The sequence below is a fragment of the Vipera berus genome (assembly GCF_964194415.1).
Source record: "Vipera berus genome assembly, chromosome: 1".
NCBI classification, from domain to species: Eukaryota; Metazoa; Chordata; class Lepidosauria; order Squamata; family Viperidae; genus Vipera; species Vipera berus.
Window position 1 is genome coordinate 21,589,244 of NC_138202.1, and position 27,511 is coordinate 21,616,754.

The following is a 27,511-nucleotide window of genomic DNA, read 5'->3' on the forward strand; positions in this document are numbered from 1 at the left end:
TTTGATTAGCTTTCATCCATCGCTTCTGCTTAAGGTACTTTGCAGAATAGGTTGACCCCACTCTTCTTTGTGGCAGCCCCTTTATATTTTGGAAAACTGCCATCATGTCATCCCTAGTCCTTCTTTCATTAAACCAGACATACCCAATTCCAGCAACCATTCCTTATATGTTTTAGTCTCCAGTCCCCTAATCATCTTTGTTGCTCTTCTCTGTACTCTTTCTAGAGTATCAACATCTTTGTATTTTGTATTATTTGTATTCAGTAAGGAGGATTTCACATCTGAATATATTTTGATATAGTGTTATACACAACCCAGTGTAAGGAACAAGGATGAGTAATTGGTAATTGTTCTCACTGTTAGGAAATTTCTCCTTAGTTCAAGTTTCCTTCTCTCCTTGATTAGTTTCCATCCATTGTTTCTTGTCTTGCATTCTGGTGCTTTGGAAAATAGGCTGACCCACTCTTCTTTGTGGCAGCCCCTCAAATATTGGAACAGTGCTATCATGTCACCCCTAGTTCTTCTCTTAACTAGTCTAGACAAACCCAATTCCTGCAACTGGAAGTAGGAGATGACCATCCTGAGCCCAAGAATGGGGTCAAATGTGTCATCATTTTGGAGTTGCTATACATCCACAAGAGACCTAAGTCCAACCTCCCATAATTCTGTAGACTCTTATCTAGCACCAATTTGCTTTGACCATTGGTAGATCAGGTTCTTGTCTATAGCTGGTGTGAAATAAACCTGTAGTACTTTTGAACTCTATCCCACCTCCTGGTTTCTTGTGCCTCAGAACAAGAACTTTTCTGTTGAGGCCCTCACCCTCTGGAATATTTTCCTGTCACAGGTGAGATCTGCCCTCCATGTTCCTGGTTTTCCAGAAGAGTCTAAAACTAGGTTCTGCCACTTGGCCTGGTTGACTGACACGGTAGAGAAGATTTAATAATTACTTGGTTTTTATTTTTAACTTATTATTCCACTAATCTAAGTGAAATTATTTTTGCACTTGTTAACTTTTTATTATAATGCAGAGTCACTGCATTAGTGAGATAAATGGTTTAAAACTAAATACATTAAAATAAATAAATAAATATAGAAATAATCCAAATCCAGAAAAATAGGTTGTTTTCTTCTTGTCCATCAATCTATATGTTTTCTCAGTTTACTCAATCTGCTATACTATACAGAACTAAAAGAACACTAAGAAAAGAATGTAGGCATCATTATCTTTTTTCTCCTTGAAATGTGACTATGTTAATGCTCTTTATCAAAGAACCTGACTTGATTTTATGATGATCGTATTAGTTTTTAGATCTTGCTGTGGTACAACACTGAAAAACGAAGAACAGTTTTAACTATAGTGCTACTCCTGCAGTTCCATAATAGAAATACACACAAAAGATATATAAACAAAAGCAGCAAGAACCATATTCAGTTCATCTAAAAACCAGCAACCTGTCCAACTCCTACTATTTGACTAAAATTAAACAACAGCTATCAATTGTGTGGCAGAACATCACTGCTTGTGAGCACTGTTGAAAACAACATGCTGGACGAAACTAACCACACAAAGAAGGGTAATACAGTATAGTACAATGTTGCCCTTTGATTATTGATGATAATAGATCCCCCTTCCTTTTAATCAATTGTTAATATTCCTTGCCACTTGAAATTTTGTAAACTGTTTTTCTGCTTTCAATATTTTATTGTACACCACCCAGATTCCCTCTATGATACAGATAGGTGGTTTGGAGCATCACTTGAACACCATTGGCACTGACATAATTACCATCAGTCAGTTGCAAAAGGCAGTTCACCCAGTTAGACCTAGATGCTGTGCTTGGATAACAAGATGGTGCTTGTTATCCAAAATGCAGATCCTGCACCTATGAGAAGAAGAAGAGGGGGGAAAAACACTAGGATGACACTGACAATGAATTGCAAAAGGCAGTTTTACTCAGAACAGCTTACATCCTGCAACAATATCTTTAACACCATCAAACATCCACCTCTGTCTATCCTAGGTTCTTGGAAAGGACTTGATAGGTGGATAAAAGTGCCAAATCCATTCTCAATATCTGGCTGATTGTGTGACAAACCGTAATAATTAACAAGATAACCAAATGGAGACATGAGTAAAATAACAAAGGGCAAATTGCCCAGACCATCCATTGGGAGAGGTCAAGAATGCCAAAACAGTGGGGCCTGTTTTTTAAAAAGCCATTTCTATTAAGTGGTGGGCTTCAGTTGCCTGGTTGTGCAGCCATCTTGAGGTCATTTCCATACAACTGTATGTAAAGCCTAAAAAAGACGTAGAAGTATGTTTTGCAAAACACTGGATTTCATCTCCCTCTGTTTGTTTCCAGGGATAAAAGGAAGGGGGGGAAAAGCTTCTCAATTAAAAAGGGCATTTTCTCAGTCAATAAATGGCAATATTAAAAGTGATGTTTTTTTAAATGAATGCCTGCAGCTTGAAAATGCCTTGACTGAGTCATTAATTATATAGACTAGAAAATTACTTTTATTACGACACCAGACACTTTAAAAAAACATTATTAAGCACTTTTGAACTAAAAAGAAAGAAGAGTATTGCTTTCATACCCTGTCAAGGTTACCCAGAGCATACAGCAGTCCACCAGAAGGACCAGAGACCCAGTGTTTAATAAGAAAGTGACATTTAATTGGCAAATTTCTTTTGTAGATTAAAAAGTTAGTTGAAAAGAGAGCAACCCACCGTGATCTATCCTATTCAAATTAAAGACAGAATATAAAATAATATGAAAATATATTTGATAGACTATGGACACATATTTTCAAATTGCAAGTAACACCTTTGAAAAACAAGATGGAGGCCAATAATATTTTGCCTATGGAAAGAAATAATCTAATTCAGTGTTTCTCAATCTTGGCAAGTTTAAGCTAGGCTGGCTGGGGAATTCTGGGAGTTGAAGTCCATACTTTGCCTAGGTTAAGAAACACTGATCTAGTTGAACTATTGGGCTGCAATCTTGTTTAACCAAGTTGATATATGGGCTTTACCAATTAGTTGCAAAAGCTCTGAAGAATTCAGACAAAGAAAAAACCTACTATTGCATATTTGGGATGACTGAATTCCCACACCATCTGAAACTGTGAAAGGTCTGAGTCTTGCTACTCAAGAGTCTTTTAAATGAGATGCTGAGGGGTGACCTTAGATTCCCTTTTGAACAAAACAGGATGCAGGACAGGCAGTTTCCACACCATAGATTCAAACGGAGAGTGCAAAGCTAGGTGAAGGATTATACATGGGGTGTCACGCTAAATCTGGTATTACCAATACACGTTTCCAAGTTCACTGAACCAAAAGATAGGCAGATGATAGATTTCAAAAATGAAAAATGCAAGGTAAGCTGGCATTCCACAAAACCAAATGCTTGCCTCTGGCAACATATTTATTTAGAAGAATGCCTCCGAGTCACACAGACAAGAATAGAAACTGGAAAAAAAAGATGGACTTTTGAGAGGATGCCCGTCTGCCAAGCAAAAAGTCAAAGCTAAGGTGAAGTGACACATAAAAACTTGCATAGTTAAGAGAGGTGTCAGGATGTATTTGCAGATTATTTCCTGGTAAATGGATGCTTGGGGACTTACTATGACCTTCTATAGCAGTCATTGAGTCTCATCTTTGAGAGGTTTTTGAGAGTTCCATAACATGCCTCCAGGAAAGGCTCAGCAACAATACTTAAATGGGACAACCAGGAGAAAGGCTGTCTCTTTGGAAATGCCATCCACCTACAGAAAAAAAAAATTCTTCCACTTCTTTCCATTTCCAGGGTACAGTATCTTGTTGAGTCTCTGACTTCTAGAATCTATGTATGTTGTCACCTAACAGTATCCTACATATTTAAATTTAGGAAAATCTTTTTTTTTTCCCATCAAGTTTTGGACATGGCTTGAAGTTCTATGCTTCTGTTGTTAGATTTTGCTCACCATTTTGAAGTATGAAATTAGGTTTATTATTGGAACTAATTAGACTTCACGATTGCTTTTAACGGAATTAATACAATTGCATGTCCAACTCCTTTCATGATATATAGTTTCTGTGTTAGCTATTTTGAATGTATTTAACAAAAAATATAATGTATATAAATCCATAGCTAAATAATTGTTAATATGGACTTTGGTAAGTTAGTAATGATTTTACATACATAGTAAGATGTCCACAGTTCTTTTATGACCAAGGTGATCCTACAACAGATTTGAGAGTATTAGCCTCCTACAAGCATTGGTTTTGCTCTTTCTCTCTTTTGACTTTTCTTTACACATGGTAAAGCACAAGTCCAGTGGGTAGCAATCTATCACCGGGTGAAGAAGCTATGAAAAGCTTTCAGGTACAGCCATCTGATGGATTCTTCTGATACATCCAATTGCTCTTCCAAATGAATCTATCTCAAGAAATGGTAATGCATTGGTTGCTTTCTGTTAGGAGAAACACTCTATGAATAGAATGGCCCTCTCTGCTTCAGCCTTGCAAGACAAATATAAGCAAGTATTATTCATCCATCATATGTCAGGCATTTAATAATATCTGCTTGACAACACACATATAGAGATACACATGTTCTGCCTTTTGGCATATGTTTTGCTAGAACTGAAATGAAATACACCACCAAACAACCATATCCCCACTCCTATGAGCAAAGCTATTTTCAGATCCTCAAATGTTTCTCATATTCATTCCTACATCAATGTGGAAGTTTTTTTGAAGGGTCATAGCACAGTGGCAGCATGTGTGCTTTGAATGCAAAATCTCATCAGTTACTTGCCTGTATTTTTAAGGTGACTGGGGAAAAAATCCATTGTGAAAACAGCTGCATGGTTAACGAGGGAGTGTAACAGGGTCTTCATCTTTTGAGATAATTAGCAGGGGAAAGATTCCCAATGACTAATGACAGATAAACAGGAGAAGGACAACTTATTCTTTTTCTAAACTTTATATTCCTGATATCCTTTCTTTTTGACACACTCTTATTTCTCTGTCTTTCACTCCCACTGAAGAAAGTGAATTGCATTTTCCATAAAACTAGTTTGCAGAGGAAAAGGTATTTAAATTAGGCTAATGGCTGCAGTTTGCTTGTTCCATTGGGTTTCAATGGAAAAATTACCTGGCTTTCTTTCAGAAAGCTTCCTATCTTCCTAAAAGAATTGGCACTGAACTCCTATAAATGACCTATGGGAAGTTACAGAAACACCCTCACCTGTGCTACTGGAAATGTTGACATCAATGCTGATATCTGAGATGCCACCACCTTTCAGAGCTGCAACACATGTGTATGTCCCAAAATCAGTGAATTTCAAATCAATGATGTCCAGATTGGTGGTTCCTGGAGAGACATCAAGATCTGTTTGAGTAATCACCATCCTTTCAGAGCTGCGCAGTGGCCGACCATTTTTAAACCAACTGAACATGAGCTCTTCAGAGGGAACCGCTTCCACTTGGCAAGAGATCTTGACCTCTCTTCCTATCTGAATGTTGTCATCTTTATGATATGGGTCAGGTGTGATCCAGAATCGTCCTTTCTTCAAGGCTAAAATGGGGTAAGCAGAATATGAATGACTTTGATGCAACACTGACATATTTGCGCACAGGTCATGACTGGTTTGATCAGTTTTGAATACAATAATCACCTCTGCAGACAAATCATGCCTTGAAGTCTATGCTTCTTCTTCCTGCAAAACATATTAGGCTTTATATCCAGCTACAGATAGTTTACAGAATAAATCTAAAATATGGATATAAAAATAAAACCAACAATAAAACCATTTCAAAAGAAATGCAGTAGAAACAATCCAAATAAAGCTATAACAAACCTGGCGTGTTCCCCATAGAACACCCTCTCCATACAAGCAACATGAAGAGTCAATCAATTCCAAAATCCCTCTGAAATGCAATAATTTTCATTTCCTTTTTGAAAATAACAAAGATCGTCTTTTGGATTTCCACCTGATACATTTCCCACAGAGGGAAACATTCCTTCTAGGGTTAAACAACAGATGGATAATTTAATTTAATTTAATTTAACTCAATTTATTTTCTCACTATCCAAAGCTGAACTGTTTCTGGATGGGTACAATAAAAAACTAAGCAGAACAGCAAATACAATATAATAATTTTTGACCTATATATAAATTCATTTAATAATTATAAGAAAAGAATGAAAAAGAAAAACTGATATATACATATATACCCTCAAACAATTTGACAGGGGGTACAGAGAGAACAGCCTGAGAGAACAGCGAAGACTTTAAAACTTTCTGGAATGCCAGTGTGGCCAAGGAGTAGGGAATCACATGGATATTAGGGGGAATCTCATTTTAGAAGGCAGTCATCACAAAGTAGAAAGAATGCTTCTTGAGACTAGAAAGATAACATTGTGTAACTGAATGAACCTAGAGTGTGCCAATCCTGTCATTTTGTACCAGCTGGACAGACCAAATACAGGCAGTCCCTCAGATAACCAACCCCTCCACAATGAAGGGCTTCTTTTAGAGAGTAAGGAAGATAACCTTGATGAAAGTATGTAAGAACCATTACTAGGCAAAAGTAGGTGAAGCATATCTTAAGCAAAAAATATTCATAAGTTGCTCAGACAGACACCTCCCTAACTCACAACAGTATAAGGAGGAGGAGGAGGTATAGCACAATCAGACAGTGCAAGATTCTGTTATCATAGCCATTCTCAATAAAAACAGTCCTAGCCTCTTTTATCAATGGATTTCCTGCTCTGCTCTAACTTAATGGGCTGACAGCTATATAGGTCATAACCAGCACCTTGAGTTACACTCAAAAGCATTCTGGTAACCAGTGCAGCTCATGAAACAGAGGTATCATGAGGGCATACTGTCTATGCCACTGAATTCTGGGTCAGCTGATGCTTTGAGTAGTTTTCAAGGACAGCCTGGTTAGAGTACATCACAGTAGTTACCATGTTTCCCCAAAAGTAAACCCGCCCCCAAAAGTAAGTCACAGCTAATTTTGGGTGGTGGTGGTGGTGGGCCAAATATAAGCCCTCCCCTGAAAGTAAGCCCTAATTAAGGGCCTGCAAAGATGGCCTGCCACCAATTCCATCTGGTTTCACCACAGAGACAAGGTAATGGGGGGGGGGATATACCAGTGCCTCTGTGATGAGGCCAAGCTGATGGGGGAGGGGGGATATGATTAACAGTACCGGCATACTGGTTCCTTACCACTGGCCAGCTTGTTTCATGGCCTCATGGCAGCAGCATTGGGCACAATGCACGAGGCAGCAAATGGCCAGTTTTGGCGCGACACAGCCATTTGCTGCCAGCCACAGCCATTTGCCACCTCAGGCATCGTGCTGAATGCCACTGCCAGGCCTACCATATGTTAACTCTATCCCCCCATTGCCTTCCAACCTAATGGGAAGCCCTGGGGGGGGAACTGCTGGGAAAAAAATGTTTTTTCCCCGTTTGTTTCCAAAGCAGTTTGGAAACAAACGGGGGAAAAAAACTGTTTTTTCACAAGTTTTCCAGGCCTTCCCATCTCTAACCCACAATGCCTAACCCCAACTCTAACCCACACTCCACCCAGAGCAACCACAATGCACCCACACTCCACCCAGGGCAACTATAATATGCTTCCCATCTCCTGTTAGGGTTGGGGGCCAGTGGGGGTTAGAGTTAACGTACGGTAGGGCTGGCTATGGTCTAGCATGGGTCAGATGGGGGGAATCTGCAAGGCATCATGGCTGTGCCATTGGTGAGTACAACGTGACTCAGCCGAAAATGGCCACAGAACAAGTGGAGCAGGTTGCCTCCTCACAGAGAACAGAACTTCACAGCTCTGCCTACAGAGCCACCAAAGCGGCAGGTAGAGTACCGGAGGTTCAGGGAGGGAGGGTGGTAAAGTGGGCGGGTGGGACATATGCCCTTCCCGTGCCAGGCCAGCCCCGAGCCTCTGGCACTCCATCTGCTGCTTTGGTCGGCCTGGAGGGCTCCACCTCAAAATCCTTCCCACCGCCGCACAGCATATTTGCCCCGGGGCTACAGAGGCTGGCCTGACATGGGAAGGGCATGTGTCCTGCCCACCCACTTCAACCCCCTCCCTCTGGCACTTCACCTGCCGCTTTGGTGGCTCTGTAGGCAGAGCTGGAAAAGTTCTCTTCTCAAGAGAATGGGCAGGTGAAGGGGGAACCTGCCCCACTTGTTCCGCAGCCGCTTTTGGCTGAGCTGCATTGCAATGGCCCAACTGCCCACTTCATCACCCTCCCTCCCCTAGCCTCTTACACTCCACCTGTCATTTTGATCGGCCTGGCGGCCCCACCTTGTCACCCTGCCCACCGTTGCCCAGCATGGCCACCCCATGGCTGTAGGGGCTGGCCTGGCATGGGAAGGGCATACGCCCCACCCTCCCAGGTAAGGTACCTGGTCCACCACCACGTTACTTCTTCACCCCATGCACAGACCCTGCCCTGCGCTTGTGCTCATGGCCTACTATGGTACTGTAGTAGTGGCAAAAAAAGCCCTCCCCAAAAGTAAATCCTAGTGCTTACTTCAGAGTCCCAAAGAAAGTATGACAGGGTCTTACTTTCAGGGAAACACAGTATATTCTGAGCTGAACTATGGCATGAATCACTGTCTGAAGGATCTTTTCTCTCCTCTCCCATTCTCTCGCTCTCTTTGTGTGTGTGTGTGTGTGTGTGTGTGTGTGTGTGTACCTGGGAGCCAAACCACTGGTCAAAAATTCCTTCAATTTTCTTCCTCTCTAAGCAGATATTGCTGCCAGTGGCACTGATACAACCAAGTCTACAAACCTAGTCTATTTTTTGTCTAACATAAAAAAACTTTCTTTTAAAAGTATTAAGTTATAATAGCTGATAACAATATGATGACCTCACATTACCTTTATTTCCCTCTCCGAAAGTGTTATATATTCAGACACAAACATCCCCTCACATTCATAAGGAATCCCCGGCAGCCGTTTGACAGCCGTCAAATGGCTGCCGCGGCATTCCCCCCACACACACACGCGGCGAGCGGCCGATTCTGACAGCTGTCAAACTGCCGCGCATGTGCAGTGCAATGACAGCTGTCAAACTGGCCGACTCTGACAGCTGTCAAACTACCGCGCATGCGCAGTACACTGACAGCTGTCAAACTCTACAGAGCCACGCATGTGCAGTACGACCGGAGCTGTCAAAACTGCCAGCTGGCCCCGGCAACAAGCCGCCTCAGCCGCAGCCGGCCCCCTGCTTATTGGGCGTCCTATTCTGGCGGGAGATTCCTGCCTGTTTATTGGTTTTGAGAGTTATTGTTGCTATCCCAGTTTACTATAAATAAGAGAGATTCCCGGCATTGTTTCGCCCGGGACCTCTGCCCAATAATAAACGCTGTTGGTTTGAACCTGCCTGCTGTCTCGCTGTCGTCTCTCAAGACAATTCACCTGGCGACGAGGATGGGATACGGGTCTGCTTGTTAGCTGAAGTCACTAGCTGAAGCCACAAGTGAAGGAGGGAAGCCGTCCCACCAGCCGACACCGCTGAAGTCACTTGCTGGTCGGGAGAGCCCTCCACGCACCCCGTCTTAAGCAGACCCGTGGACCTGACAGCATGTCAAACCTTGGGCACGTCCGAGAATTTGATGTCTCCCAGCCCGAGGGCTGGGAATCACATCTCGGGCAAGTGGAGGGGTACCTCCTCGTCAACAACATTGTCGAGGATCGCCCCAAAGCCACGGCGCTCCTTTGCCTCAGCGGCCCGGCGGTCTACGATGTCGCCGTAGGGCTTTGCGACCCTGCTCCGGTGGCTTCTGTGCCCTATGCCGAAGTGGTCGACCGCCTCAACCGCCATTTCGCTCCGAGACGGTCCGAGCTGTACTGGCGTTTGTACTTCGCCCGTCAGTATCAGCGACCAGGCGAGTCGGCCAAGGCGTTCATAGCTACGGTCCGACAAGCGGCTCAACGTTGTCGGTTCCCGGACCTCGAGGACCGCATAAGGGACCAGGTCATCGTCGGTCTGAGGAACCTGAAGCTTCAGAAAAAGCTCGTCACAAAGCCGACGATGGACCTGGCTGAACTAACCATAGAAATTATGGCTTACGAAGACAGCCATCGGGAAGACGCACTGCCACCTGGTAATCCCTTCACGGGGTCAGTCCACCACGACTGCCCTAGAAGCACAGACCCAGAAACATCCGAGCAGAAGACTGATGTGGACGCCATCCGCCCGAGACCCTCCAACCTCCAAACTCGTCGGGAGGGAGAAAAGGGGCCAGATCGTCTGGCCGGAGGCCAAAGGCAGACCACCAACCGCTCCAAGTGTGCCAGCTGCGGCGGCAATCATGCCAGGGCATCTTGCAAGTTTCGTAACGCCAAGTGCCATGGCTGTGGCAAAACTGGCCACATTCGCTCCGCCTGCTGCAGCTCCGGCCGCGAGACCCTTCACGACCTGGAGGCGGCCCAGGAAGGTAATATGACCTCCCCCAAATTGCCAGGGAATGCCCTCCGGTCATCCATCATGACCACCAATACGACCCAGGGGACCCTGACTACCAGCTTTATCCGCCCTAAAATCAAAATCCAGGTCCGGATCCAAGGGATCCCCTGCGAAATGGAGGTGGACTCTGGCTCCTCAGTCTCCATTTTGTCCTGGGACACCCTACAAGGGATCGCACGCCAATGCAGGTGCCGTTTCCCTATTACCCCCTCAAAAATTCTCTTAGCTGACTTCCAGGGCGCCCCTATCAAACTAAAAGGGGAAACAAGGCTCTCTATTAGTTATCAGCATTTCCAGGGGGAATTAACAGCCCAAATTGCAACTGGGAAACGAGCCAGTCTCATTGGGCTCGACTGGTTCGAGCCCCTAGGGATAAAAATTTCGGGCATAAACCACTTCCAACCTCGCTATTTACAGGCCGTCTGCCAACAATTCGCAGACGTGTTCGACGGGTCGTTGGGGAAATTCAACGGCCCCCCCATTGATTTAAAATTAAATCCTGAAGTCCTGCCCATTAGGATTAAGGCTAGGAAAGTTCCCTTCGCCCTCAAACCCAAAATTGACACAGAATTAGACAGACTAATCGGGCTAGGGGTCATAGAACCAACAGACGGGGGCACTTGGGAAACCCCCATAGTCACCCCCGTCAAGCCAAATGGGGAGGTCCGCCTCTGCGCGGACTATAAAGCCACCCTGAATAGGGCTTTAAATCCCCACGCATACCCAGTCCCAGCTGTCAGGGACGTGCTTTCCTCCATTCAGGCAGGAACTATATTTGCCAAACTGGACCTGGCCCATGCATTCCTGCAGCTGCCAGTCTCAGATCAAACCGCCATTGCCCAAACCATAGTCACCCACCGCGGAGCGTTCAAGGTGAACCGCCTGCAGTTCGGAATAGCTGTAGCACCTGGAATATTCCAGGAAACCATGGAGCGGACTCTTAAGGGAATCCCGGGGGTTTGCCCCTATTTCGATGACGTGCTCATCGCAGGGGAATCGGAAGACATACTAGCTGACAGGCTGCGAGAGGTGCTTCAAAGATTTCGCACCGCCGGCCTCAAACTAAAAAAGGAAAAGTGCTCCATCGGAGTTCCTTCTACGGAATTCCTGGGGTACAAAATTGATGCTAATGGAATCCACCCCACGGATTCCAAGGTCAAGGCTATCAGGGCAGCACCACCCCCCAAAAATAAGGCTGAATTACAAGCTTTTTTGGGATTAATAAATTTCTATCATGCATTCCTCCCCCACAAAGCCTCCATAGCAGAGCCGCTCCACAGGCTCTTAGACAAAGGAGCCCAGTGGCTCTGGACTCAAGCCCACGAAGATAGTTTCAATAAATTAAAACAACTTCTTTCTAGCAAGTCCACCGTCACTCATTACAAAGACAAAATGCCACTCTGTGTCGCCTGCGACGCTTCCCCCTATGGCATAGGCGCTGTCCTCAGCGATCTCCACAGCGATGGGACTCAGTCGCCCATCGCATATTATTCCAGGACCCTGTCCAAAGCCGAGCGCAATTACGCGCAAATTGACAAGGAAGCCCTAGCACTGGTGGCGAGCGTGAAGAAATTTCACGATTACTTATACGGCCGCCACTTTACAATCTTCACGGATCACAAACCCCTGCTAGGGCTCTTCACCTGGGACAAATTGACCCCGCAAATTCTATCCCCTAGAATGCTCCGCTGGACAACATTCCTAGCAGCATACTCCTTCAAAATTGAGCACAAACCAGGCAAGGAAATGGGCCACGCAGACGGCCTCAGCAGGCTGCCCTTGCCCACCCTCGACCCAGACCCTGCACCCGCCGGCCGAATCATGGCCATCCAAGAATTGCCTGACCATCCAATTTCAGCCAAAGAGATAGCTACAGCAACTTCCAAGGACAAAATCCTAGGCAGGGTTCTGACCTGGGTCCAAAGCGGCTGGCAATCCACATCCCCGGGGCCAGAATTTCAGCCTTTTTTCCAGAGGCGCCTGGAACTGTCAGCCCACCTCGGCTGCATCCTTTGGGGTAGCAGGGTCATTGTACCCGCCCCACACAGGCAACAAGTCCTAGCCTCCCTTCACGAAGGCCACCCAGGGGTGGTCAAGATGAAATCCCTCGCCCGCAGCTACCTGTGGTGGCCAGGACTCGATGCAGACATCGAACACTTTGTCGCAACCTGCAACATGTGCCAATAGACCAGGCCACCGCTCCCTCACGCCCCTGTCCACAAGTGGGAGGTGACAAAAAATCCCTGGTCCCGAATACATGTCGATTACGCCGGCCCCTTCCAGGGACAAAATTTCCTAATAATTGTAGATAGCTTTTCAAAGTGGCTCGAGGTCATCCCGGTCACCAGCACGACCTCAGCAGCCACAATTAGGGGTTTGAGGAGGGTATTTGCCACCCACGGGTTGCCTGATGTCATCGTATCTGACAACGGCCCCCAATTCACTTCCACTGACTTCCAGGTTTTCATCAAGGCCAACTTGATTAGGCACGCCACCTCCGCGCCTTTTCACCCCTCCTCGAACGGCCTCGCAGAGGCCATGGTAAAGGCGACCAAAGATGCCTTAAGAAAAATCATCTCCGGCGATTGGCACTGCAGACTGGCAAAATACCTCCTGGCCCAGCACTCCACACCATGTACCACCACCGGCAAGTCTCCGGCAGAACTCCGTTGGGGCCGCCGCCTAGTCACAAAATTGGACCGATTGCATCCCGACAGGGCAGCCGCCGAACAAACCATTGCACCGTCCACAAAGGTCTTCCCTCCTGGCCAGCCCATCTAGGCAAAGAACTTCGGGGCCGGCGACAAGTGGCTGCAAGGCGTGATCTCCGACCAAACTGGCCCAGTCTCCTACCTCGTCGACCTAGGAGACGGAAGGCTCATCCGGAGACACGCTGACCAACTGAGGAACCGCACACCGCAGAACCACGGTTCCCGAGCCCAACCGGGCACTTCACTTTTTCCACCAGCACCACCAACGCCACCCAGCCCATTGCCGCTCGTCCCTGACGCCGCCGACGACCCCCAGCCTACTGACTCTGAAAGGGAAGGGAAGACCAGCCCAGCACAAGTCAGCCCAGCCCCAACCTCCGTCGCTCCACCAGAACACGGAAGGCTCCCTTGTACTTGGCGGACTATGAATGGGCCGGCAACAGGACTAAAGGAACTGGCCCCACATAAACTTCCAGGGGCAAGGGGGGAAGGGGTGTTATATATTCAGACACAAACATCCCCTCACATTCATAAGGAATCCCCGGCAGCCGTTTGACAGCCGTCAAATGGCTACCGCGGCATTCCCCCCCCACACACACGCGGCGAGCGGCCAATTCTGACAGCTGTCAAACTGCCGCGCATGCGCAGTGCAATGACAGCTGTCAAACCGGCCGACTCTGACAGCTGTCAAACTACCGCGCATGCGCAGTACACTGACAGCTGTCAAACTCTACAGAGCCGCGCATGTGCAGTACGACCGGAGCTGTCAAAACTGCCAGCTGGCCCCGGCAACAAGCCGCCTCAGCCGCAGCCGGCCCCCTGCTTATTGGGCGTCCTATTCTGGCGGGAGATTCCTGCCTGTTTATTGTTTTTGAGAGTTATTGTTGCTATCCCAGTTTACTATAAATAAGAGAGATTCCCGGCATTGTTTCGCCCGGGACCTCTGCCCAATAATAAACGCTGTTGGTTTGAACCTGCCTGCTGTCTCGCTGTCGTCTCTCAAGACAATTCAGAAAGGTATTGCTTAAAATGAAAAAAGGATAAAGTATTGTGTGTGTGTGTGTGTGTGTGTGTTTATAGGTGTGTATGGAACTAATCAATATGAGCTAATAGCTCTAAGCAGACACACTGGGCTTTATAGATATTATTTGCAAATAATCTTTGTGCCAGCAGCAGTACGTGTCCCTCACATCTTGCCTCACATTGGAAAATAGCCAGGAGGAGGAAGACCCTGGCTAGACAGTTTGTTAAGTAAAGGTTCAGGAAAAATGCAAGCTCCAGATGACAAACACTGAATTGCAAAATGTAGCACTGTTGTCATGCACTCCACAGCCTGTTAGACTCTAAGACATTGTATTGGTTTGAATGCTTCCCTCCTGGTATTTCCTAGGAGGAGAAGACCTAGATAAAAATAGGACATGGCTAAATGTTTGTCTGTCTTGTTCAGTAAGCTGTTATGTTCCCAGCCAATACTGTCAATACAAACAGTAAGGCTAGGGATCAGCTCTTCATTTTGGGTAAGAACATCATTCTGAAGATAATCATGGATATTTAACACATTTCCCGACAGCTCAGCAGTGCACACTGGGACAAATCCTTTGAGAGCCATCACAGTTCTCACCCAGAGGTACAATCCTCCATCTCTTAATAAGAAGACAGAAACATCACAGTTTTACTCAGTGTGTTGGTAACACTGGTAACATCTATAATCTGTCAAGAGCTTGGGCAAAGCAAGAAAATATTTAGATAATGATTGATTTAAAAATCAGCAATATAAATACAGTCTCCGATTACAATCCTCATAGAATACTGGATACACACACACCCGTCAAATGTTAATCACATACCAAAGACAAAGTAAACAAGTTACCCAACTTTTTTATAGATATTACTTTAGCAGTGGTATCCTGATTTTCAGAATTAGAGGGATGTACTGATTTAAGTTCAGGGGTGAAGATTTTATTACCCTTCAGATAATTATGGATTGCAACTTCCAAGACACATGAAAGTAAATAATCCACAACTCCAAGGGCTAGATTGATTCAGGTTTCACCCTTCCTGCTTTTGAGCTCCAGCCTGCATTTTCAAAAGTAAATTTTAAGTGTTTTTGCCTAATGGGAAGATAGATCTAGCTGTGCTGAGAGAACAAGCAGCCTGCTGAAAATTCAGATTCTATCTATGGCATTTCAGGCAGTGTGGTTAGGAAGAGGGGAGGGGAAAAAAACCAGAGGTGTCTGTAGGATCTGAAGCTTTCTTTCAAATGACAAGAGCAGTAGTCTGCTATTGCAATGGATCTGCATTCCATGTTATGACCGAGACATAAGAGGGCAGAGCTTGCTGCTTTTGCCATTTGCCTTCTCTATAAGGAAAACCCCTCTTTCTACTTGACATCTGGCTGTTGTAGTAAATATCTCCCTTGATGTCCAGCAAGCTGCCAATCCCACCTGTCTCTCTCTCTCTCTCTCTCTCTCCATTTCAGAGCAAAATGCCAGCCTCAAGCATGATCTTTATAGAATGCTCTCTTCCACTGGACTCTACACAGAATAAAAGCATTCTTTGAAAATAATATTGGAGGTTGGTTGCTTAATTATATATTTTAAAAGACAATGTTATGTTGAGAAGTGATAGATAGCATCTTTGGAAGGCTTCATTCTCTACACTCCAAATATGCTCAGACTTCCTTAAAAGCTTGTCATCCATGCAGTAAAAAAAATCTGTACTAATGGATGTAAACAATATAATTATGATATGATTAATGTGCCATTAAGTAATTGTGAATTCCTAATAATCACATAGATTGATTTCCTCTGTTCCTAACTTGGTCTTTCAGGGCTTCCAATAGAACACTCATCACCACTGTAATTGGTAATTCAATCTTGCTACTGGTCATCCTCTTCTTCTCTTACTTTCTACCTTTCCCAGCAATTGACCTTTTTCTCCAGAGGGTTAAGTCTTTGCATAATATGGGGCATAATTTGAGCCTGCTCCTTTGAACAATAACCTTGTTCAATGATTCATTTCTTTGTTTTCTTGGTTGTATGTAGAAGATTCCTGAGAATATCATCCCTGTCCATTCCTATCCTGCTTCTTCAAAGTACAATTCTGAGATGAGACTATTACAAATTTCTCCATTTATAACTCATTCCTTTTTCTTTCAGACATACCACTGAGACATACACGAACCTTCTTCCTCCTTTCTATGCCTTGCCATTTTTGTGTGGACCTGTTGCACCAGTTAAATGTGACTTGCTGTCTTATAACTGTTAAAGTTCTGACCTCTGGATGATATCTTATAGTTTGGATTTGATCTTGATAAATTGTTTCTTTGTGACCTATCCTGTGGCAATTCTCATCTCTGGTAACTGGTCTTCAGATGTGATCTGGTGGCTTCCTTTGTTTTTGAACCGGCTCTGCATGTCCACATTTTTCCATGAGTTCAAATTCTGTTTGAACAGGAATTCCTGCTGTTTGCATTTTGTTAGGGTCCCTCAAAAACACAACATGCTAGAATGAAACCACACACATATTGTCCCCTGATATGTGAAGATGTAGTTTCCATCATACACCATAGCAATTCAAAGCCTTTGCTTCTTGTCCTGCCTGAAAAATGACTTTTCAACCTACATTTCGTGGCCTTAATCATTGGTTGTTGGCATGACTGACATGACTCTTCTGAGAACCACTGATTGCAAACTTCTCTTTCAAAGGTGGTAGAGAAGGAGGGACACCAGGCAAAGAACAGGGAGGGGGAGAAATCTAATTCTTCTCCATTGGCATGGGTGCTGCTATATTGGGATCTTTATTAGAGCTGAAGGCTTGTAGTTCATTATACTTTTATAGACCAATATAACGATGCAGTATGTAACAAGAAAAGCCAACCAGGTAATATTCACTGGGAATGGAATTTTCTTGAAGGACCTCTTATTCACCATATAGCCAATTACAGTCTGAAAAGATTCCATTCATATGAATCAAAACTTACTTACAGGGAGGAACCAACAGATGTCCCTCCATGCACACAGAGGGTCCCTTTCTAATGAATTGTGGGTACCATCTGGGGTGCATGCAATGTATAATATTGTTGTGGACAGGCTGGGCTAATGGGCACAAGTACAATCTTATACATTCAGTGAATTAATAGAGATGGTCACTTTCATAATGAAACTTAATGAGGCTCTCAGTAAGAATTTAAGAGAAATTTCCATATTCAGAGACAGTAGATCTGGGAATACCAGATACAAGGAATGATAGGCAGGGATAGCTATTAGTTTTATGCCTGGCTTCTAAGAGTTTGGCTTGTTGATGCTGCAAGCAGCATGCTAGACTTACAAAAGCTTAGTCACAGATACATCAGGTCATTTCTACATGCTTATCTATTGATATATTCTTTTTGGGGCCTGGGGCTTGCAATTGGATGTATGCAGCTTTAAGAGCTGAGTACCAGCAAGCCTCAGCTAAATATAAGCTTGAGGTAAATATATAGCAACACAAGATACACACACATTCATTCCAAATGTGCATTCACCACTTTTCCTGCCCTGCATGGTGTAAAATATTTCCTTAAGATCTTTTCTTCAGTGTATACACCACTCGCCTAGTTTCTGATTGGACTTAGCAACTTAGTGGAAAAATTCCCCATCATTAAACTATCAGAACTCTCTGATTAAATGTAACATTTGGACATCCACATTTCATAAAGGAAGCAATCAAATACAAAGGCTGATCCATGTTTTATTTTAAAAAAGTAAATAATAGCAGCCCAGAGTAAATGACAGCTAAGTAAGGCTAGCATAGCAATTCTCCTTGTTATTCCCATTTCCATTAGTTCAAAGGATCCTGGTAAAAGCAGGACCTATTAGCACCATGGAAACAAAGCCATTCTCATGTGGCATTAGCTTAGCATTGTCTGCTATGAAGTACAACCCAGCACAGCGACTGAATAGCTGGAAAAGTTGAATATTCCCCTACAACTAAGGAGGAGTGACAACAAATTATTCATGCTTTTCTTTAGTCAAGCATCAGGGACTTCAGGGTAGCTATCACAAAGTAGAGAGAACTCTGGAGACCCCCAGTTTCTATTTAATAATCTATTTCCAAAATGTACAGGCACCACAGGTATTGCAGAGGCATAGCAGCATGCATCAGTTCAGACCTTCAGAAATTACAGTCATTTCTGAGCAGAACACCAATTCTAAACACAATCCCAAACAGCGCTCTTAAAAGACAAACATTTTAGATGAGTTTGACACCAGTGGAGTAACATATAGGAACAATTTTGAAACATGAAGGTTTGGATTCAAGACTACAGCTTGGATGAAAAGTTTTCTGGCTAGATTTAAGGAAGTCTCAAGGAGATAGCAATAGCACTTTGACTTATATACTGTACTGCTTCATAGTGCTTTATAGCCTTCTCTAAGCAGTTTACAGAGTCAGCATATTGCCCCCAACAATCTGAGTCCTCATTTTACTGACCTCGGAAGGATGGAAGGCTGAATCAACCTTGAGCCGGTGAGAATTGAACTGCTGGCAATCAGAAGGATTAGCCCGCAATACTGCATTCTAACCACTGTGCCACCATGGATCTTGGAGATGGGGAACATTACCATGGATGGGAGAGAGAACCTTGTGATAACGTGGATTACACTATCATTAAACTGTAGATTGCTGATTGAAGCTTGTAGGAAAGAAAGGTTCAGTTGTCTTTTCCAACCTTGCCCCCTCCAGATGTGTTTGGATTAAAATTCTGAGAATGTTCAGCAGCACATCTGGAAGATGACAGATTGCAAAGGTTGGTTGACTTGAATCTGCAACTGCAATGTGATGATCAAAAGAAAGGCTACTCTGTGCTTCTACAAGTAGATAAGGAACTTACAGTTTCTTCAGATGTATGCGGGATTCTTCTAATTTTCTGATTGTATGAAAAAAGATTAAAGGTGAGCATACCAGGACATATTTTCTTCCTCCACCTGTTCATTTAGGTAGGGGATCAGACAACATTTCCTATTTATCAATAAAATTCAAAATCCAGAAGAACAAAAAAAAATAATGCCAGTATCTGGGAGATCAGGCAAGTGTTTTGTTTTAAAAAGGAATGGAATGGAATGGAATGGAATAGAATAGAATAGAAAACAGAGTTGGAAGGGATCTTGTAGGTCACCCCCTCCCCAAACATGAGACCCTACATCATTTCTGACAGATGGCAGTCCAGTCTTTTCTTGAAAGCTTCCAGTGATGAAGCTCCCACAACCTCTGAAGGCAAGCTGTTCCACTGGTTGATTGTTCTTACTGTCAGAAAATTTCTCCTTATTTCCAGGTTGAATCTCTCCTTGATCAGTTTCCATCCGTTATTCTTTGTCTGGCCTTCAGGTGCTTTGGAAAATAGATCGATCCCCTCCTCTCTGTGACATCCCCTCAAATATTGGAACACTGCTATCATGTCCCCCCTGGTCCTTCTCTTCACTAGACTAGCCACGCCCAGTTCCCAGTCCCAGATGTTGAAGAGTAGCTCTTATTTTAACTTCTGTTGGCTTTCTGAAGCCCAGTTGCCTTACAATATCTCTGTGTCTTGGCAAAATAGAAGTTTCTCCTTCAGCACTTTTTGGAACAGCTATTCAACAAAATGATTAATAATGATGGGTGCGTATTTGCTTCAGAGTCAAAGGGCATGGCCTTAAAAATAGAACTATGAGAAGATTCAATATGGAAATTTCACGTAAAGACAAATAAATCAAATCTCCATATAAAATTAATTAGTTGAATCAGATCAATTTGAACTGACAGGTTGATTACTTTTGTACCTAGAGAGAAACAATTTGTTTTCTGAACAACAGAATTGCACAAATCTGAGGATCTGATATTCCAAATATCATTGTTTTGGTGTTCCAAATAAAAATAATGTTTCAAATTGAAACAATATGATATTTCAGAATGAACTGATGATGCAAATCCAATCCAAAATGATTTGCATACTTTATTGAATACCTTATTCTAAGGAGCAACTGTGGAAGAAGTTTACATTCCCCACAGGATACTTATGTACTTGTAGGATGCACATGGCTAGCTATGTTGTGACACAAATTCTGGACAGTAAATTTTTGGCCTGATCCAGCTGGACTCCTCTTATGTTCTTAAAACTATGCTAGTTTGGTACTAGCTTTTCTGATTTTTAACACCATCTGTCAGGTGTAAATAACCAGTCCACATTGAAGGTTCAGTTAAACTGATTTATTGCTAAACAGCCTGTGGTCAGGAAATTTTTCAACTAATAGTTAGCACCTGTTTGGACTTAGATAAGGATCAATGGAATTCAAAGGAGGGCTTAGACTTAGTCTACTTGTAGGGATTCTAGGCTGATCCCTCTCTTAACTCTGCCCCCTACGTTCTGCCACTCCACCTCCTACATTATCCAAGATATGATATGGAAACTTTCTTAGCTGAGCCCTTTTATCTGATGATATCAGGAAATGAAATTTGGGGACATTTATATGCTGAACACATCCCTCTGAGTTGTCTAGATTCATTACTTAGATTCCAAATCTTTATTAGGTGCTAAAACAACACAGATTTAAACATGGAACCCTACAAAGGGAGTGTGCTTAATCCAGGGCATCACAATTCATTTATTTATTAATGCCTTCAAATCTTCTTTCCTTGTAGATGGCAGCAGTTTCCTACCCTGCTCTTTGTGAAGCCTTGTTCACTCTTCAGCTTTAATCAATTCATAACTTTCAGAAACTGTTAGAACAATTAAGTGGTAAGCCATTATCCTACCAGGATATCTCCAAACTTTTAAATATCAAATAATTACTTGGCACTTTATAAGACCAGATGCATTCACATTTTCAATTTAAATGTAAATACTGTTGAAGGATTTACACAGGTTGGTACCTCTAATTTTTATAAATGATTGTTTGGAAATAAATAGATAAATGGGAAAAAGAGAAACGAGGACCAAGGAAGAAAAAGCAACTTTTTTTAAAAAAAGTGTAGCATTGTAGCACTTTCTTTTTATCTAGGATTAAGTTGATTAGCTGTACGTTATTTTGCAGAATTTCTGCAGGGTTGAGAGACATCATAGAAGTAACATCTTTCTACATTCTGTTCCCTGAATTTTCACCATAAGAAGCATCTATGACAGGATATGATCACATATCACGCTATGACAATGGATGTTGTCACTCTGACAACTGAGAACCAGCAGCCATTTTTACTTTTGCTTTTAACATGCCTTTCTATTCTTTTAAAGTTCAAAGGTAGAAGGGGGGATGAGGTAAATGCCTGAAGGTTTAGCTAGCCATAACAATGCAGAAGTTTGAGAACTCAAGGACATGTTCTGATAAGCTTTTGGCAGGCTGAGAGGCTGGAGAGAAAAGCCCTGTTTTGTGCTAATTGGGGAATGTGATTTATGACACCTCTTGTGGGATGGGAATTGCAATTTGTTACTTTGTATCTGGAAGGAGGGAATCTCATTCTTGGGTTCAACTATGTAAGTCCTGATACTTTGTTTCCCAATAAAATGTTCTTTAAGGAAGAAATCTTGCCTTGAAGTTCTTTTAACTGGTTTCATATATCAGAACCATGACATTAACCCAAGGATCCATTCTGCTCTAACATCCTTGGGGTCCTGAGCTCCAGTCACTGTCCCAATTCAGAGGGGAGGTTAACAAAGATTCAGGGAAGATCTCAGCATGGAGAAAAAACACGCACCCCAGCCAGCACCCTGACCATGGCAACTGCCTCAGCAGAGGGAGCGCAAGTCCTTGCATTGTTGGAGAAAGTGAGTTCGGAAATTCTGGTGACGGGAACAAGATGCAAAATGTGGGAGCTATTGTGGTCCTTGGACTGGACCCTGCCCAGTGAAGACCCTAAGCATCCCGAGGCAGCCCAATCAAAGAAGAGTTTTTTGAGAGTGGCTGAGTCGTAGTTGCAAGCAGGTGCCTCACGGGAATTACGCTTCCCTGAACGGAGAAGAACAAAAAGGTTGGTGGTGGCAGAAGATTTGGATGAGTCTTCAGTCCCTAGCCAATCGGTAGAGAAGTTGGTGGAGAAGTTGGAGGAGCTACAGGTGAGAAGCAAGGAACAGGTCACCCGCTCTTTGCCTACTAGTGAGAGTGATGACCAGCAAGGTCAGCACCAATCTATGCCCAGAAGAAGCCTTAGCTCCAGTGATGGAGCTCGGGCAACAACTCCACGCTCAGAGCTACCAGCATCGACCTCAAGCCCAGGGGGAAGGAAGAGTCCTGACCATCGGTCATGGGGCAACAGTCCAGGCTGTCATCGAGTGTCAAGGAGTTCAGAACGCCACTCGCAACATGACTCTTGACCAATGGCTGGTGGGGTGGGGGGAAGTATGGAACAAAATGAAAATCTCACTGAAGAAAGCCTCGTAGACTTACAAAAAACAACTGATAAGAAAAGAGTCCCCCAGAGATCATGCCATGTTGGGGAAAAGTTTGCTTATCCACAAAATATCTATGACTTAAATTGCCTAGTAAGAAATTGGGACCAAAATACCTAGGTCCTTTCCCCATTGTCAGAATCATAAACCCAGTTAGAGTGGAGTTGAAATTCTCATGACTCCTAGGAATAATTCACCCTGTTTTTCATCATAGTTTATTAAAACCTTTCCGGGGGTCCACTTTACGACCTCCTCCCAAGAAAGCACCTGGTCCCATAGTGGTAGCTGGACAAAGACATTATGAAGTAAAACATATACTTGATTCTAGAATTTTTAAGGGAAAGTTACAGTATTTAGTACAGTAGAAGGGGTACCCATTATCAGATGCCATCAGATGTGAAAGCTGACAGGCTCGTCCATAAATTCTATGACAATCACCGAAACAAGCCAAGAGGCAACCCTTAATCTATGCTTCTGTTTAAATTGCAAGATTACACTTTTTTGTTAAGGGGAGTCGGATGTCAATGCTATGACAATGGATGTTGTTGCTGTGACAACTGAGAGCCAGCAGTCATTTTTACTTTTGCTTTTAACATGCCTTTCTATTCTTTTACAGTTCAGATGTATAAGGGGGGATGGGGTAAATGTCTGAAGGTTTAACTAGCCATAACAATATAGAAATGTAGGAACTCAAGGACATTTTCTGATAAGCTTTTGGCAGGCTGAGAGGCTGGAGAGAAAAACCCTGTTTTGTGCTAATTGGGGAATGTGATTTATGACAGCTTTTGTGGGATGTGAATTGCAATTTTTTACTTTGTACCTGGGAAGAGGGAATCTCATTCTTGGGTTCAACTATGTAAGTGCCGATACTTTGTTTCCCAACAAAATGTTCTTTAAGGAAATATCTTGCCTTGAAGTTCTTTTAACTGGTTTCATCTATTGGAACCATGACACTTTCATAATAAAATACTGGGAAAAGTTAGAGCTAGCAAGGATGAGCAATATGAAACTACACATAGAATAATTACAGCCATAAAATCATAAGGACTACCAATATATGGCAGTCAGTTGTCACAAAGTAACAACCGACTGCCATATACTGCTAGTCCTTGACTTATGCCCACAATTGTGACTGGAATTTTGGTTGTAAGTTAAGATGGCCTTAGATCAAGGCACTCATGTGACTAGACTTGATTTTATGGCTGTTTTTATGATGTCATTAAGCAAATCACACTTAGATCTCTTGTTGGTGCAAAGGGACTCATGACTGATAACACATTTGACCGCTCTTCAGATTTAGCCTGGTCATCTCCTACAGGAGTTGTAACTCAAAAGGTCATTAAATGACTAGTCATAAGTTGAGGACTATTTGTAACTCAGACTGAATAGTAACAGAACAAATCAGAAGATTCTTAGAAAACTAATATTACCCTTTTGATATATTTGTATATTTCCCTTTTGAATGAGCTAACCTTTTAGATAATTATAAACCACTATAATACTTCCTCTTGGTCTCCTCCTCCTCCTCCTCCTCCTCCTCCTCCTCCTTCTTATGATAAACATCTTTGATTCTTTTATGTTTTCTCATAGGGTTAATTTCCAGATCCCTCTATTATACGTGGTAACCCTCTTAACTTGTTCTAGCTTTTCCATCTACATTTTAAGTGGAGTGTTTAGGAGACAGTAGCCTAAATATAATATCACCAAACAGACTACAGGAATTAACATCTTTCATGATCTGGTTGCAATGCTTATTTTATGACACTCAAGACTGCATTAACTTCTTTAGCTCCTGCGTCACACTGCTTCCTCATGTTCAACTGGTGATTCAGTAGACTCCTAGATTCTTCTCATCAAGCCCAGTCTCATCATTTATGTACCTAAACCTTTGATTTTTTCCCAACTTTTATAGAGGATTTTACATTTACCACACCAAAATATCGTTCTGTTGGACTAGGTGCAGTGTTCAAAATTGTGAAAAAGATGTAGATGTATATAATAGAAATTAAGCCAAAGCTTAATTAAGCCACAGCTGCAATAAATGCCTGCTACACCAATCTTGGAACTAACTTTAGACACTTGCTATGAAGTAGAATGCAGTACAGAACACATAAACTGAAACATGAATGGATTGGAATGGTGAGAGAAGAGATCTTTCAGCTTTACATGCCAAATTCTGTGTGACAAATTGGGAATGATACATGTCTTCATGGTTCTCTCTCCCTTCAGTGGAGAGTATGAAATGATCATTATGGAGCACTGGAATGGAAGAAGGGATTTTGATCATTAATAATGTAAATTGCAAATTAGCCTGAAATATTTCATTCCAGCTTTAAGGAAGACTTATTGCAGAGTAAATCCATTTAAACACTGGAAACGTATCTCTGAAAACAGACTCTGTTTCTTTCACAAATTTTGTTTCCTTCAATTCTTCAGCAAAACGTGGTTAAATTGGGGAAGAGACATTAATGTCTTCAAATACCGTAAGTATTCATTTGTTTTTCATCAGACCTACTCTTCAGGTGCCAATGGTAATAACCACGTTAATACATTTGGATATGATAGTTAACAAATGAATGACCAAGGACAATGGCCAGAAAACTTTTTACTCCATTAGATGACACCAGCTACTGTTTGAGGCTTGGCATCTGAGGCACAGTACCTTCTTTTCCTCTGGCAATATCATGCAGAAGAAGACTGCTGTACAAGCTTCCATTTTCCAGAACTCTCTTCCAGTGGCTTGTTCCAAAGATGCTTTTTCAAAAGGCAACTGGACTTTCTTTGTTTTACCATGAAGACGTTACACTTCTCATCCAAGAAGCTTCTTGGATGAAGCTTCTTGGATGAGAAGCAAAATGTCTTCAAGCAAAAACCAAAGCCCATTTGCCTTTTGAAAAAGGCAACCATTTGGGGCAGCCATGATCTGGATGACTGAGAATCTGCAAAGACATGTCCTGTGGCTTGGAGAACTGGTCGAGGGTTGCAGAGGGCTGTATGACTACCAAGCAATAGTGAAGGGATGCAAAAAACCACCAACTTTGACTAGCACTAAGAAAGGAAAATACAGAGTTGGATCCAAATCACCAGTCTATGTGTTGTTCCTTGCAGATGGCCTTCTTTGCAGGAACATTAAATGTTGTGTGCTATGAGGTTATCAGCTGTGCTCTATGGTGCATTCAAGTTGCTTAAGGAAAATGCAGGTTAATATCTCCAAACTGAGGACCATTTCACTTGCTTCTGTGAATGTATGGCTCCTCCAGTCATCTTTGTGATTTTTGCACTTCTTAATTGGAAACAGATTTTTAGGCTATTATAAAGCCGTGGCAATTTCCTGTAAATGAGCACTATATGTTTTCTACTACTCTTCACCAAACCTGACTATAAAGGTAGTCCTTGACTTACTACCATAATTAGGACTGGAAGTTTGATGGTGATGTGGTTATTAAGCAAGTCATCATGTGACTGGACCCAATTACAGCCATTTTTACTGTCTCAATGGCTTCTCTGATTATTCTGTTGTTAAAATGTTCAATTTTGGCGATAGTTCTGGTTTTTTTAAAATCAATTTCATGTCCTGTGGCTTCAAAGTGTTGGAACAGGGATGAAGTTTGTTCTCCCTTTCTGAGTGAGTTTCTGTGCTCTTCAATGCGTGCATTTATTCTTCTGTTGGTCTGTCCGATGTATGTGGTGGGGCAGGTGGTGCATGGGATTTCGTATACTCCTTGGTTTTCTAACCCAATTATGTCTTTGGGGTTTCTTAGGATGGTGGATATTTTTCTGTATGTGTAGAATGCTGTTTTGATGTTGTGTTTTTGGAGGATCTTGCTGATTCTGTCTGTGGTCCCTTTTAAGTATGGGAGGAGGGCTTTGCCATTTTCTTGTTCTCTGTCTTGGGCAAACATGGCACCACCACAAACATGAAGCCAAACAAAAGCAGCACAACTCACCAGCTCAGGTCTAAGGCTGGCAGCTGAGACCAGCCCATCCACTCAAAACACACCCCCAACCAATCAGAACACACACACCATTTAAAACACACTCCCACCCAATCAGAACACACTTAATCCCCCACCCAATCAGAGCACACCTCCACCCACAGAACACAACCCCTCTGGCAGTTTAAAAAAGAGGAACAAACAGTCACTACCACATGCTTCTCCCAGAAGAAGGAAGCTGAAGCCACCAGCCTGAGGATGACGGATGGGATTTCGTCGAAACGTTGCTTTTACACCTTCAATTCTACGTGGGAAAAAACCCGAATGACCAAAGATCCACATACAAACACCCGCGAAAACCTCAGAAAACACACACACACACACATATATATATATATATATATATATATATATATATATATATATATATATATATATATATATATATATATATATATATATATATATATATATATATATATATATATATATATATATATATACATACATACATACATACATACATACATACATACATATATATATATATATATATATATATATATATATATATATATATAGTATATATATATATCCCCTTCATGGATTACTGCCTTGTCGTGGCGAAGGGGCTTGCGTAATTCAATGAAGCTATGAGCTATGCCGTGCAGGGCCACCCAAGACGGAAAGGTCATAGCAGAGAGTTCTGACAAAACGTGATCCACTGGAGAAGGAAATGGCAAACCACTCCAGTATCTTTGCCATGAAAACCCTATGGACAGTACTAAAAGGCAAAACGATATGACGCTGGAAGATGAGCCCCTCAGGTCGGAAGGCGTCCAATATGCTACTGGGGAAGAGCAGAGGACTAGTACTAGTAGCGCCAGAAAGAATGAAGCGACTGGGCCAAAGCCGAAAGGACGCTCAGCTGTGGATATGTCTGGTGGTGAAAGGAAAGTCCGATGCTGTAAAGAT

The 27,511-nt window shown here is 42.8% G+C and overlaps 1 protein-coding gene across 1 annotated transcript in view; it reads right to left on the minus strand.

The window, feature by feature from the left end:
* MDGA2 (MAM domain containing glycosylphosphatidylinositol anchor 2) overlaps positions 1-27,511 on the minus strand; it is a gene marked incomplete at both ends in the record, with an annotated part of 586,749 nt that overhangs the window by 196,332 nt on the left and 362,906 nt on the right. Inside the window, one exon of the mRNA XM_081314870.1 lies at positions 5,238-5,567. Coding sequence (XP_081170996.1) covers positions 5,238-5,567 — 330 coding nt within the window. The remainder of the gene's footprint in view (positions 1-5,237; positions 5,568-27,511) is intronic.